The following is a 15,323-nucleotide window of genomic DNA, read 5'->3' on the forward strand; positions in this document are numbered from 1 at the left end:
GGCCTCCACCAGCCTCCCCTGCCCCCAGCGGCTGCCTGCAGAGGACCTGGACCTGGACAAAGCTGGGGGGCTTAGGGAGTGGACAGGACTAAACCCCGGACCTGCTGTGCACCAGTCTACACAGCAGAGCCTGGGTGCGGGCTCCAGGCCGAACCTGAGCTGCTCTGCTCCGGGAAGGCCACCTCGCCTCTCAGAGGGTCTTGGGAGGGACCCGAGAAGCACTGGTGAAGCGCTGACCACATCTGGCAGTGGGGTAAGCACCCCTCCCTCCCCAAAGCCAGGAGTCCCCCCACCAAGTGAAAAAGCCACGGCCAGGAGGTTACAAACTTTATTTGGCTTCTAGCCTCCCGTGTTCCGAGAGCGCACTTGGAGCGGAGCAGGAAGCACAGGACGCCGTTCCTGGCATAGAGGCTCGGCCTGGGGCACCTCTGCAGCCGGCGGTGACCCCCGGGGCCGAGACCCGACAGACCCGCAGGCTGGGCGGCCACAGAAGCACATGGGCCGCCACCCCGGGCAGCATCTGATCGGCAGCAGCTGGGGTCCGCAGAGGACGGTGCACTTTCATTCGCCGAGCCGCCGGCCCCCGCGCCAGCTTCGGTTGTCCCGCCACACGCAGTAGTTGAGGGCGGCTGCGAAGGCCAGCCAGGCCAGGTACGGGTAGAGCAGGCGGGCGGCCGGCGGGCTCACCCGGTGCCAGGCCACGGCCGTGGCTCCTGCCAGCCCACCCGTCAGCAGGAGGTCCACCAGTGCCTGCAGAGACACGGACGGGGGCGCCAGGGACAGGGAGGCCTGAAGTTCCTTGTGCTCACCGGGTGCGTGTCCCAGCTGGCCTCTCGTGGGGTGCACTCCAGGGAGCACTCCATCCCACCCTGAGTGACCCTGCCAAGTCCCTCCCTTGTTCTCTGCCTCGGTTTCCCACCTGTAAAATGAGGACAATCACCCCCGCCTGATCCATGCCATGTTAGGGACACAGGGCACCAGGCGTCATGTTTCCCCATACGATGGCCCTCAACCAAGCCAGTGAGCACGTCTGGTGCTGTCAGAACCCCGCAAGCCTCCTCCACTGGAGGAAAAGCAGCTGGGGGCTCCACAGGAGGCTGCTGGTCCCCTAAAAGCTCCTGCGAGATGCTTTGTGCCATCCCCTCCCCTGGATCTTCAGACCCTCACCCCATCTAGGATGTGATGCCCTGTGTCCCCCAAGGAAGGGTCACTCCTCCGCAAGCCATCTCCAGGGACCAAGGAGACTGGCCAAGGCCACACTTACCCAACCCATTTGTTGGCTGCCAAAGAAGATGGGAGGCCATGCCCAGTTCAAGGCCAGCTGCCCGGTATAGAGACCCAGGGGAACCACAGCCTCTTCCGAGAAGCCTCCAAGCTCTTTCCAGACCATGTAGGAGCCGTACCTGAAACAGAGGCCATCAGTCAGGGCACCAGCAGGAAAGAGACCAAAAGCCTCCCTGAGCCATGCTCACCTACGGGACAGCACAGTGGTGGCTCGGCCATGCTCTCCCACTGACCACTGTGTGCCCTCAGGGAAGTTGCTTGACTTCTCTGGGCCTTTCTTGCTCCCAGGACTGCTGTGAGGATTTGATTAACATCCTGGCGGGGCTTAGGTCAGCGCCTGGCATGTGGGACACTCAGTAAATATCTACCATTATTATCATCACGATCTGGAGTGAGAAAGAGGCTCCTAACCTAGATGGGGCGCCCACACAGAGGACAGGACATTTCAACTGGGCTTTAGTGGGCAAGTAGGAGTCTGCTAGGGGGAGAAAACAAGCGTTTACAAACGCTTAGGGGCAGGTTAGGGGCCTGTGGGCCAGGAGGCTGAGGTCTGGGGGGCAGCAGAGAGGCAAGGCTGAAGAGGCAGATGGGGACCTGGTCATGGGGGTTCTTAGAACCACGAGGGGGAGGCAGTTACACTGCTAATAAGAACGAGTGGCCCCAGCATGTACACATGTGGGTACTGCTCTGGCTCTTTCCAAGTATTAACTCATTTCACTTTCATGATAATGCTGTGAAATGGGCAGTATTATCACCCCTGTGTTACAGGTGGGGAAACTGAGGCATGCAGCAGCAAAGTGACTAAGATCTCTTGGCAGGCAACCGGTGAAGGCAGGATTTGAACCCAGGTGGCCGGGGCCAGAGTCCAAGCTCTATACTCCATGAGAGATTTGACCTTATCAGTATCACTAAGTGTCTGCAGCGTCCCTCTAAGGAGAGACGAGGGTCATATTTGGGCTTTACCAGGATCTCACCAGCGGAGGAAAGCCAAGAAGGAGTGGGGAGGCCTGGAGGCTGAACAAGGAGAGGCAGAACCAGAGGTGCCTGGGCCAGGATCAGGGAGGAGAAAGCAGGACACAGGAAGAGCTGGGAGCCTGGCTGGGCAGGGCCCAGGGCTGGCTGGGGCTGGTGCCCACATGACCCCCAGGTTGTACAGACTATTCCCATCAGGACCCCATGGCATCCAGCCTGGTTTCTGCTACCTGCTCCCCAGGTGCCTGGCATCTGCAGCCCCACCCTGTACTGGACTGGCATTAGACCCAAGATGCAGGGAACATTCCAGAAGGAGGGCAGGGAGCTGGCCTCACAGGCTGGATGCAGTTCCCACTAGAGCCACCAGGGGGTGCCCTCCCCATCCTACTCTTCCTCTCCAGGGGTGTAGTCACAGGGTTTCCTGCAGGAGGCCCCTTGTCAAGTGGGTGGTCTTGAAAATTAACCCAGACCCTGGCACTGAGCTCAACAGCGGTAGCTAAGAGAATTGTTACTGTTGCTGCCACTATTGGTCTTGGAAGCTGCCCAGGTCTGAACTTGACACACTGAGCCCGCCTCCCCCTGGAGTTGCGAAAACAGCCAGGGTGCCAGCCATCCGGCCCGCCCCTCCCTGGACGCCCTGGAGGAGAAAGTTCCGGCCCAGAAAACGCCTGCTGGAGGAGAAGCTCTGCCCCCAGGCCTCGAGAGGGAGAGGATGGCCCAGCCCACCTACCCCATGGCTGAGTAGAGGGTGCCCCAGATGGGGCCCAGCGCCCAGCGGGGCGGGTGCCACGTGGGCTTCTGCAAGCTGGCATACCAGCGGAGCCTCTCCCCGCGGACGTAGTACGAGACCAGGAAGCCCCCCAGGCTGGGCACCAGGGTGAAGCCCATGGCGGGCACCCAAGGCGGGGCCATTGCTGCTGTGGTGGTTGCTGCTCTGGAAAATTCTGCAAGAGAAGACAGGGGTGGGGTGAGGGGGAGGTGCTCCAGAACTGGGGCAAGGCTTCCCCCAGCCCTGGGCAGGGAGGGGCTGGGCACACCCGGGCAGATCCTGCCAGCCCCGTGCAATGGCTCCAGTGAGCACATTTCCACCCAAAATTTCCTGCCCCGCCCACCCCAAACCCAAAGGCTGCCCGGAGAGGCAGGAGCCTCTGGGTGACCCCGCCCCCACAGCCTGTCCCACCTCGGCTCCTCTCCCTGCTGCCAGCATCCTGTACTCTCTCTCTCACCCCCACCCTTGACCTTGGGTCTCCTGTCAAGTGACCCCTCCTCTGATTCAAGGCCAGTTCATGTCCCCTCCACCCAGAGAGCCTCCCAGCCCTTCCTCCCCAGCCCAACTGACAGCCCAGCGCTCGGAGAAGCCCGCATCGGCCCACACCCCGTGCGCGACGTTCTAGTACCTCTCATTCCCTCTCTCACCATTCATTCATTCATTCAATCATTCATTCATTCAATAACTTGCATCACAGAGCTTTGCTCAAATCCTGACTCCCCACTACCTCCCTGTGACCTCAGGCAAGTCCCTTCAACTCTCTGGGCCTCGGTTTCCCCCTCTGTAGAGTGGGATAGCAACACCGTCTACCTGGGCCCCGCCCGGTGGGGGGGGTGTTACCCCGGCGCACAGGTATTTTACCACCCCCCTAAAGGCCCACCCTAGAATCACCTTTCCTCCCCTCTGTGTCAGAGAGGGAAAGCAGCCTGCTTGGAGTCACACAGCACTCTGGGGCCAGGCTCTGCCCAGTCAAAAAGCGGCTCCCACCCCACAGCCCAGCTCACGGAGGTGGCAGGCGGGAAAGAACAGGAGTTTGCGAGAGTTCAAACTAGCGAGGGCCCCTCGCCACCCTGAGAGGCTCGCCAGGGGCTAGGCAGGGAAGGGCCCTGTGTCCAGCCTGGGAGCTGCCACCCTGAGGGCTGGGGACCCAGTCATCAGGTCTGTCCATCGCGCCCATCAGCTATGTCCCCTTCCCCAGCGGCCCTGAGGTCTGCTCGAGGACCTACTAGGCGCCCAGCAGAGGGTGAGGCCCACAGGCTGAACTGCCCATCGGGGTTGAGAGTCCAGAGTGACGGCGGGCGGGGGGACCCTGGCCAGGCATCTCGGGCCAGCTCTGACTGGACCTGCTGTGGGATCCCCGGTCTGTGAGCACCCCGACTGGGACTCGGGTTCCCCACCATAAAATGAGGAGGCTAGGCCCCCACTGCCACTCTGATCCTACCTGGAGAAACTGGAGGTGTTTGTTTGCATGAGATAGGAAGCCATCCAGATCAAGTTCAGCAAACCCGCAGCTCAACCAGCTAGGGTGGGGGCTGGGGGCCCAGGGCAGACGGGACGGGAGACTCCCTGCAGGACCACAGAGCTCAGAAAGGGCACCCCCGGATGCGGGGCCAAGGAAAAGATGGCCCCGGCCAGGACCGTGAGCACCTCCCGCACAGGGACACAGGAAGGGAGAGCAGATGCAGGGGAAAGGCTGTGCAGTCATCAGGCCTTCGGAGCAAAGGGTGACGGCTGCCCTGGGGACGGGGGCAGCTGCCAGCCTGGGGCCCCGGAAAGCCCCATGAAATGTGAAGCAACCTTCATCCCCAACAAGCAGGGACCATGAAGGCCTGCTCAAGCCCCCAAATCCAGCTTTTGAAGACTCTAATAATGTAAAAATTGTCAACATAATGTTAAGCAAAGAAAGAGGCATATAAAGTGGACTACAGAATCACCCCGATTTAAAAAAAAAATAGATGACAGAGACAGGCATTTTAAAAACTAACATTCACGAAGGTGTTCTAATCACAGCCTTCATGACCACAGAGCTAACGCTGCTTGCCCTGCCAGGAACTGCCCCCTCTTATCCCACCGGCCAGCGCAGACCCGAGGCAGGGAATGGGGGAGGCATTGGCCCAGGGCCCCTTGGCAAGCGGGCAGCTGGGGATTCTAAGGGCTGCCCTTGGCAGTGGGAATTCTGTTTCTGTTTTCTAAAAATAGAATAAATAGATAAAATTCTGTTTATCGTTTTCCAAAAGGTCTATAATGAGCTTCATTTTATTTTAAAGATTTTATTTATTTGAGATAGAGAGTGACAGAGCACAGCGGGGTGGGGAGGGTCAGAGGGAGAAGCAGACTCTCCACTAAGCCAGGAGCCCGATGTGGGGCTCGATCCCAGGACCCCGGGATCATGACCTGAGCCAGAGGCAAGCGCTTCTCCGACTGAGCCACGCAGGCGCCCCAACGAGCATCATTTTAAACAGGACGAAGGGAGATGCAGATTCCAGCTCTGCCCTCTAGTGACTGACTCCTCCCTCCTCCGGCCTCGTCTTCTCACCTGTAGCATTGGGACAGTCCCTCCATCCCCCAAGGCCGAGACCCAGGTGCGCTGTGAGGTGACTGTCGAGGGCTGGGCATGTGATGCGGGCGCCCAGCGGTCCATGTTCTGTGCTCCTCCCTCCCCTGCCCTCCTGCCCTGCCCGCCGGCTTCCGGGGTGCACAGGACTGTCCCTGGGTGAGCGGGAGGGTCTGTTTCACCACCATCGGAGGACGCTGGCTCTGTGCCCCTGCCAGGTGGGGGTGGGTCTCCAGACACATCCCCGGGACCCGGCCGCCCCGGTGGGCTCACCACCGGGTCACGTGGTGCGGGCTCAGGCCTCCTCAGCAGCCGCGGGGACCCAGCCCTGCCCTGCCCGCCTAACAAATGTCAGGTCCACAGCGAAGCCACAGGGTTCGGGCCACCACTGGAGCTGTGGTCAAAGCCCGAGGCCTCCCCTGGAACGTGACGAGGCTGGGCAGGTGGGACGCCTCACGCCGTCCTGACCCTCACATGCAGACAGGGAAACTGAGGCCCACAAGCTGAGAGGAGGGGCTGGAGGGTCAGGCACCAAAGCGGGCCAGACCTCGAGTCTCCTCAGTGTCACCCTTTGTCCCTTCTCCCACAGCACGGGACGGTCCCACTTTATACCCACTTTGTTTCAAACGGAGGGTCCCCTTCACGCTCTGAGGCGTCCCTCCTACGGGCGCTCAGTGTGAATGCCTCCAGGGCAAGACACACGGGCAGCCCGAGCCCCTGACAAGGTCTGCAGAGGCGGACAGACGCGCTGCGGTATTCTCTCGCCGAAAAAGCAAAACCCCACCTGGCGGAGCTCCAGGGGGCTGTGGCGGCGGTCAGGGCCACACCACTGGTGACTTCCCAGCGGGGGGAGGACTCTCTCTACTACTTTGGAACCTTCTCTGTAAGTCTAAAATTGGTTCAAGGTAAAACATTAAAAAGGAAGTGTCCTGGTTTGGATAACAGTTTGCACTGTCCCTGACCTCTGCCCGGACCCCAGCCCCAGCCCCCGCTCCCCCTGCCCCCAGGGCCCTCCGAGCCTCCCACTCCTCCCAACACATCACGCCTGCTCTGAGACTGTCAGTGGCTCCTGTCCCGGGACTTTCTTCTTTTTAATCGAGGTAAAATCTGCAGAACATGAAATTAAGCATCTCCCACTCCTCCCAACACATCACGCCTGCTCTGAGACTGTCAGTGGCTCCTGTCCCGGGACTTTCTTCTTTTTAATCGAGGTAAAATCTGCAGAACATGAAATTAAGCATTTAGAGCACACGGTTCAGGGACATTTGGCGCACTTCCGACGTCTCGCCATCACCGTCCATGCCACGTTCCAAACCATTTCCATCACCCAGATGAACGCCCGCACCCCCTGCAGTCACGCCGTGGCCCTCCCTCCCCCAGCCCCGGTTACCAGCAATCTGCCCTTGGTCTCTGCCGATTTACCTTTTCTGGACATTTCATGTAAATGGAATCAAACAGTATGTGGCCTTTGGGGTCTGGCCTCTGCCACCAAGCATGATTCTGAGCTTCTGCACCCTGCAGCACCGGCCCATATTTCTCCACAAGGTTCCGTGGGCAGGAGCACTCCTGTCCCAGCCTGTGCCCAGGAAGTGCCACACAGAACTTGCCCACGGTGCCCGCCAAGTGGGCCCTAGAGCCCATCAACTGAGCCCCCTGCTGTACAGAACAAACCACAGCCCGCAAGAGGGTGGTGTCTTTCCTAAGGCCTCGGTGACAGAGCAGGGTCTGAGCCTGCAGAACATGTTCCTGCCCCCATTCCGCTGCGCTTTCTAGACCCTGGCTGTGTTTCACGTTTCATGAGCCTCGGGGATCGGAGAGTCTGCCCAGCTCACAGGTCAAACACAGAAAGGCCAAATGCCTCACCCAGAGAAAGCCCAAATGGGGAGCTTCCTGTGGCCTCTCGGGGACTGCCCAGCTTCTGAATCACCCCACTGCGGGGCCCACCAGGCTGAGTCATGCTCAGCTGGACTGGGCTGGGCTGGGCGAGCCCAGGCAGACCCGAGAGAGATCTGCTCTGGGATGGGGTCCCAGGGAGGGCTGGGGAAAGTAGGGAGCACCTGTGACTGGGAAAGGACTCGGTAGAAGGGCAAAGCCACCCACACACCCTTGACTTCCATCAACAACAGCGGTGACTGTGAACCCAGATGTTGGCTTGCCTCCAATTTGTTGTGCAATCCCAGGCCAAAGCTCCCCTCTGGGCCTCAGTTTCCCTCACATCAGGCAGGTACAACCTGTCCTGCCTGCTTTGTGGGGTCATCGGTGACTCACACAAGGAACAGACAGTGAGTGGCTGTGGCTGTCCGTTCTGGGGTCACTTGCCCCATTTCCTCCGGGGGAAGAAGCAGCCCCGTGGCACAGACCCAAGGCTGGAAGACATCAGCCAGGCGGGCGCTGGACGGTCAGCGGGGCAGAAGCCTTCACACACGGCTCCACCCCCGGGCCTGGGGCCACTCATCGAGGAGCGCTTCCAAAACAGAGGCCAAGAAGAGCCAGAGCAGAGGGCTCAGGACCTGGGATCAGGAGAAGGTTCTAGGCCTCTGGGAAAAGAGCAGTGACCATGCTGGCTCACCCTGATGCTCAGACTTCACTCACTCCTCACGGCAGCGGCAGGGGTGGCCACCAGCTGCTTCTCTCTTGGGGGCCCCGAGCCACACCCTCCTGGCCTCCACAGGGGACACTACTAGTCCCACTGTCCAGATGAGGACACTGCGGCACAGGGAGTCCCAGAATTTTCCAGGCCTGTGTGACTCTCAGGCCCTGGGCGCTCCCACCCCTGAGCAGGGAGTCTGCTGGCCTCAGATCTGGGCCACAAGGCCACTTCACCCGATGACCGTGTCACCTCCTTCTCATCACAACATGGCACTCGGCCTGCCCAGAGGGCTGAGGGGCCTCCCACCCTACCTCCGCGGTCCTGCCCTCTGCCCCGTGTCACAAGATTCTCAGGGCCAAGAGGCTCACTCCCTCCAGCACCAGTGTCCCAGGCCCCATAGGGCATTAGACCCCTTCTCAGCCAAGGGCAGCAGTGACAGGAACTGAATCCTCTCCGTCCTCCCAAGGAGGTGGGGGCGCTCAGGATCTCCTGTCCTCAAGCAGTTGCACTCCTGCATCCCGGCAAGAGACTCCAGACCCATTTCTGGCCCTATGGTCCCACCTCCCAGGCCTCTCTGTCCCCATCTGTAAAGTGGGGGCTCGGCTAGTGAATCCCTGGGGGCCCCCCCGTTCCCCAAGGCCTCCCCTGCAGAAGGTGGCAGAAACTGCCCCCCCTACACACACACACACAGAACAAAGAGTTTGTTTCTCTGATTCTCTCCTCCTCCCCACTGTACCCGGCCCTCCTAGGCCTTATCTCTCACTCAAGCCACGAGCTGTCCCCTGACTGGTGTTAAGGCTCCTTTTTTTTTGGTTGTTAAACTTATTTATTTTTTTGACAGATGGAGATCACAAGTAGGCAGAGAGGCAGGCAGAGAGGAGGAAGCAGGCTCCCCACCGAGTAGAGAGCCCGATTCGGGGCTCGATCCCAGGACGCTGGGATCATGACGTGAGCCGAAGGCAGAGGCTTTAACCCTGAGCCACCCAGGCGCCCCGAGGCTCCTTTCTTTTCTAAAATGACTCACTGCTAATCATCTGCGTTAGGACTTCTGTGAATCTTTTTCATTATGCAAGTACCCAGTACACCAGCCAGCAGGTCGGGAAGGGTCCACTGCCAGCTGGTAACCAGGAGGTCTGGGACGGGGTGGGGCTGGGAGGGACAAGGGGGAATTTGCTCCACCGAGAAGGACTCCTTTTCTAAATACACAGAGCATATTCAGGCATGGCTGCCCAATCAGAAATAAGTAAATGGAAGTACAAATAAAAGAAACAGATTCCGAAACAAAATAATGAAGATGTAAGTGTATATTGGGAAAGGGAGGCTCCCTCCCTTGGAGCCCCAGCCCCTCACCCCACCCCTGAGCAACCCACGGTCAAGGGTTTCTGGCTGATTCAGCCCCTGACACAGCAGCACGCAGCCCGCAGAGGCTGGAACCCTAATGGTTCAAGCCCTGCCCCCCCCCCCCTTGTCACTATATCACCCTGGACAGGGGCTCCTGGGTGAGCCTCAGTTTCCCTCAGCTCAAAGGGTCCCCTCTGAGCCCCCCTCTGGGTGTGCTGCGCAGCCATCTGTAAACAAGCCCCCCGCCCCCCCTTCCCCTTGCTCCTGGTGTCCTTCCAAGGCAGTGGACAAACAGCGTTTCTCCATGAAGCAGACGTCCAGTGCGATGCCCCGCAGGGCTCCCCACTTCACCCCACCGAGGAACCGGAGGATCGAGGCCCACACTCCGCTAGCCAAGTCTTTTGGTCCACGGCCTGCTGCATGCCAGGCACCTGGCACCCTTCTGTACCCTTTCGGAACACCGCAGCCTGGTCCCTAGGGGAGGCCCCAGCCCAGCACCGCCCCCCGCCCCCGCCTGTAGAGCACATGGCTGGTACGGGTCCCGCGACGCACCAGCAGGCCAGCCAGACAGGCTCCCCGGCCGGCCGGGCCAGCAGGCGGGTCCCCAGAACTCTGCAAGGTGTTCACGGCCGGAAGCCCCAGCGCCCTACAGCTGCAGGACGGCAACGGGCAGGCAGGTCCCAGGCCACCTTCTGCCCACACCAGACCCCTGTCCAGGCGACGGCGCACCCGAGCACTGAACTGGGAAGCTCGGGACCCGGTTCTAGGACACTCGGGGGCCTTAACTGGCTGTGCGCAAATAGCCTGCCCAGGTGTTCTGGGTTTCCCCGCCTAGAAACGGAAAGTCTCAAGCGGACCCGGAGCCAGGGCACTTCGTGACCTTCTCGGTACCCTGTTCGGCCACCCCCGCCCTCCCCGTCCACCGCCATCCGGCTTGCTCAACGGCGGAAGGGGCGGGAATCGGGACTGTCGGGTCCCTCCCGGTGGCTCCGCTTCCCGCCAGACCCGAGCGGAGGGGCGGGGCGCGGGGGCGCGGGGGCGGGGCGCGGGGGCCGGAGGAGGGGCGGGGCGGAGCCGGGGCGGATTGCGCCCGTTCCCCTCCTCCGAACTCCCGCTCGCCCCGGGAATCCCGCGGCACAGGAGCCCTGACCGCGGAGGTGAGGGTCCCGGCAGCCCGCCACCCCGGCACCGAGTCCCCTGGTGCTGCTCCCCTGCGGCCCGCTAGGGTCCCCGCCCCGCAGCTCCAGCCTGCCCCCTCCTGCCTCCGTTTGCCCCCGGGCCCCGCGCCGGCGCGCGGGCGCTGTCGGGGGTCGCACCTGCGCGGGGTCGCCCCGCCCGCCGCCCCCTCGGCGTCGGGTCCCCACTCACCAGCGACGAGGACGCGCTCCGGGAAGGCACTGCGCGGCGCGAGGTGGCGGCCCAGGTCCCCGGCTTGCCCCGCCCCGGCCGCGAGGCCCCGCCCCGCGCCGGCCTCGCCCCGCGCCGGCCCCGCCCGGCCTGGCTGGAAGCCGCGGCGGCCGGAGAGCTCGCTCGGCGCCTGCTCCCCTCTGCCTCTACCTCCCCGGCCGGCCCCGAGCGGCTCTGAGGCTCTGGTCCTTCCCGTGGCCGCCGTCCCGGCCGTGTCACCGGCAGGTCGCTTCTTCTTGAGACTCACCTTTCCCGTTTGTAAAATGGGAAAACGGACCGACCTCAGAGAGGAGAACTACAGCGCTTGAAAGCAAAGCCCTGAACGCCGTCCCACACAGTAGCCCTGGGTTCCCATCGCCAGAGGAAAACCCCAGTCACTTGAACTGGGGCCCGGGGCCGACGGCAGGCGGGGCTCTGAGTCCCGGCTCAGACACTCTGTGACTGGTTCTCTCCGCCTGTAAAATGCTCATCTGTAAAATGGGCACAACATCGTGGGACTAATGAGGATGCTACAGGGTAATGGGGCAGGCCGCCCTGCAGACGCTGGGCACTCAGTGAGGGGAGACTGCAACCGTCACGGTCCAGAGGTGGCCTCCAGCTGGCCGGGACACACCCTGATAGGCATGGCACCTTCAGCAGCAGGCCTTGGACCCCTCAGCTCGCCTGTGGGTGCTGCTTTATCACTGCAGCCCGGGGCTAACTTGGTCAAGCAGGGCCCCGCAGCCTGCAGGAGCCAAAGTGGCCCAAACCGCTCCTTGGGGGACCATGTGAACTCTTGTCCCCAGCCATAGCGGCTAGCCTCCTGGACGGCAGACGGAAAAATTAAGCCCTGCCATGTTGGCCATTGTGAGCCCTTCCTGCTTCGACTGCTTTGATATAAAGACAAGCATAATCCAGTCTGGACTGTTTCTTTTTCTTATGATTTTATTATTTTTAAAAGATTTTACTTATTTATTTGACAGACAGAGATCACAAGTAGGCAGAGAGGCAGGCAGAGAGAGGAAGGGAAGCAGGCTCCCCGCTGAGCAGAGAGCCCAAGGGGGGGGGCTCAATCCCAGGACCCTGAGATCATGACCTGAGCCAACAGCGGAGGCTTTAACCCCCTGAGCCACCCATGCGCCCCTTTCTCCTAATTTTAAAAGAAGTTAAAACATTTCCCTGGGTCCCTGAAAGTATTGTGGCCCTAGGCACTGCACCCGCCCTACTGGATGAACTCCCTCTGGCCACACCTCCCAGCAAGCTGCCAACCCTCACCCTCTTCCTGTAAGGAGGTGCCTGTGGCTTGGCCAAACGGCACCCTTACCTCCCCCGGAAGACCCGGGGGGAGGAGACAAGGCAGCTTCCTCCAGCCTCACCCCTACTACACATGGGGCTCAAGGAAATTTCTGCCCCCAAGTGTCTGCTGCATGCCAGGGCCAAAGGGAGGGGCCGAGAACGAACACTCATGGCTCCCTGCCCTCCTGAAGCTCACACAACCTACGGGTCAGAGGGGTTCACACTGGAGGTCTGCATGCAGATGCTCCCCCCCCTGGTCTTGGAAGTTTCCCCTTACTGCTTTCTCCCTCCTGTCCAACTCCATGGACCCCTCCCGAGCCTGCGGAGCAGCCACTGTCCCTCCTCTGAGCAGCAGCCGCAGCTGGCCCCCAGCTCCCCTCTTGTTCCTGCCACTCCCCTCCTCTGCCGAGGACCCTCCAAAGCTCCCACTACTTAGGGTCCTGTCCCATCCTTTTCCCTGGCCCTGGGGTCAAGCTGACCACCCCACCCTTTCCCACCTTTATGCCCTTGTCTAGGTCACCCCCGACCCCACCCCCACCCTGGGCAAGTCCACATGTCCGAGTTGGATGGCTCTCCAGTGTCATGCCAGAAAGCTCTTCCAGAACCCCAAGTCTGGGCCACCCCCATTCTAAGTGGGCAATGACTTCTGAACTCCATAGCACTAAACACAGAGCCTCTCTTGGGCATTTGGCATATATACCTAAGCATCTCAGGGCGGCCAGGTCTGGGCCAAACCCTAGAGGATTTGACACAAGCAAAACCTACCTCTAGGGGCGCCTGGGTGGCTCAGTGGGTTAAAGCCTCTGCCTTCTGCTCAGGTCATGATCCCAGGGTCCTGGGACCGAACCCCGAATCGGGCTCTCTGCTTAGCAGGGAGCCTGCTTCCCTTCCTCTCACTCTGCCTGCCTCTCTGCCTACTTGTGATCTCTGCCTGTCAAATAAATAAATAAAATATTAAAAAACAAACAAACAAAAAACCTACCTCTAGACTCCGTTGATCTAGGAACAAGGCATGGCAACACCCTCCCAAGCCCCAGAGGATTAACCGCACTTCACAGGCTCAGAGAGGATAGGGAACATCCCAGAATCACACAGCTGGTCAGCCTTGGAGTCAGGATTCCCATTCAAGTACCCCCAGGATCTGCACTCTTAACCGGTGGGTCATTCAGCTTCCGTTTCCAAGTGTGATTCAAGTACAGTATATCCTTGTATTTCATTTATGTATTTTATTAATTATATGAGTGACTCAAAATTATTGCAAAGGAATTGGAAAATACGGGGAAAAAAAAAATAAAGCAACTTCCTCTCCCACCGCCTAGAGCAAAGTACTGTCAACACTTCAGTGAGTGTTTGTATGACTTTTTCTTTTTTAAAAAATATTGTATTTATAGGGGCGCCTGGGTGGCTCAGTGGGTTAAGCCGCTGCCTTCGGCTCGGGTCATGATCTCAGGGTCCTGGGATCGAGTCCCGCATCGGGCTCTCTGCTCAGCAGGAAGCCTGCTTCCTCCTCCTCTCTCTCTCTGCCTGTCTCTCTGCCTACTTGTGATCTCTCTCTGTCAAATAAATAAATAAAAAAAAATATTGTATTTATTTATTTGACAGAGAGAGAGCAACCGTGAGCTTGGGGAGAGGGAGGGCCCGAAGGAGTGGGAGAAGTGGACTCCCTGCTGAGCAAGGAGCCCAAGGTGGGGGCTCAATCCCAGGACCCTGGGTTCATGACCTGAGCTGAAGGCAGACACTTAAGGACTGAGCCACCCAGGTGCCCCTGCATGAATTTTTCTAAGCATATCACACCTATCTTTACAAGAATGCCTTCATGCTACAAATGATTTTATAATTTTTCTTCCCCTTACAATAAATCAGATGCCTCTTTCTACAGTAACAAACATTTGCTGCCTTGGTTTTCTTAATTGTGAAATGCTCCATACAAACAGAAATGTATATAAAACACGGTATGCTTTAAAATAATACTTAAAAGACACTTGAGTGTCCACCCCCCAGGTTAAGGAACAGGTGATTGCCAATGGCCCAGGGGCTTCCTGGTATTCTCTCTGAGTACTCCGTTTACCCCAAGATCTCATTTAACTTGTGAGTTAAACATGGCTTTGCTTTCCTTTAGAAAATTTTTTTTCAAGATTTCATTTATTTATTTGAGAGAGAGAGTGTGTGCACACAAGCAGGGGGAGGGGCAAAGGGAGAAGGAGAAGCAGACTTCCTGCTGAGTAGGGAGCCCACTGTGAGGCTCAATCCCAAGATGCTGGCAACACGACCTAAGCCTAAGGCAGATCCTTAACCGACTGAGCCACCCAGGCCCCCCCCTGCTTTAGTATGTTTAATTTCCAAGAGATTCTTATTTGCTTTCTAAATGTTCTTTTTAAATATACCTTTCTGTTCATTTTTCATGGATACAGCCAGTTCTCTTACCTCTCAACTATCTGTGATAGTTTTCTTTAAAAAACTTTTTTCTTCTCAGTATCTAAATCCTATGCATTGTGGGTTTTTTGTTCTTGTTTTCTGTTTGTAAGAGGCTTTCCTCAGATGCTTGGGAATTCTTGGCTGGCTGCTCATGATTAGGAGGGAAGAAAATAAGTCTATGCACAGCATTTGTTGGTTTAGCATCACTGTAAGTTGGAACCTGGGGGCCCATTTGTCTGGGTACTTCCGGGACTGTCAATGTCTTTCAGATTTCTTCTTGGACTAATCAGATTCCCCAGGGTCCCTCAGTCACTTGTGTGGAGGGTAAGGGTCTAGCTTTGGGTTTCTGGGAGCTTAGTGGGGGAGAACACCCCGCATTCAGTATTCACCTGTTTTGGCAAAGCACCCACATTCAGCTCTGTCCCTGGCCCATCCAGCCCTTTCCAGAGCTAAACCCCAGAGGTTTGCCAGAATGAAGGAGGGGCATCACTTAGTAGCTAGAGACAGGGGTCTAAAGATCTGCTCTTCAGAGATACCTTCAAACAGTCCTCTTTATTTTAATCTTCTTTCACCCTTAGCTCTACAAGCGGCTAGAGCTGCCGGTTCCCAACCTTTTGAGAAGGCTCTTGTATGGAGGACGGTGGCTCAGCTCTCCACACTGTCCAGAAGAATTTGGTTGTCCAGGGCGCCTGGGTGGCTCAGTGGGTTAAAACTTC

At 58.7% G+C, this 15,323-nt stretch overlaps 1 protein-coding gene across 1 annotated transcript; it reads right to left on the reverse strand.

Moving 5' to 3' along the window:
- Positions 1 to 312: 312 nt before the first annotated feature.
- Positions 313 to 10,969, reverse strand: TSPO (translocator protein). The gene is made up of 4 exons (XM_082742741.1): positions 10,879 to 10,969; positions 2,987 to 3,200; positions 1,265 to 1,403; positions 313 to 750 (listed from the first exon to the last, which is right to left on the reverse strand). The coding sequence occupies exons 2-4, from the start codon at positions 3,166 to 3,168 to the stop codon at positions 562 to 564; spliced, it is 510 nt and encodes a 169-aa protein (XP_082598867.1). The 5' UTR covers positions 3,169 to 3,200; positions 10,879 to 10,969; the 3' UTR covers positions 313 to 561.
- Positions 10,970 to 15,323: the final 4,354 nt, after the last annotated feature.

The sequence above is a fragment of the Mustela nivalis genome (genome assembly GCF_964662115.1).
Source record: "Mustela nivalis genome assembly, chromosome: 7".
Lineage (NCBI taxonomy): Eukaryota > Metazoa > Chordata > Mammalia > Carnivora > Mustelidae > Mustela > Mustela nivalis.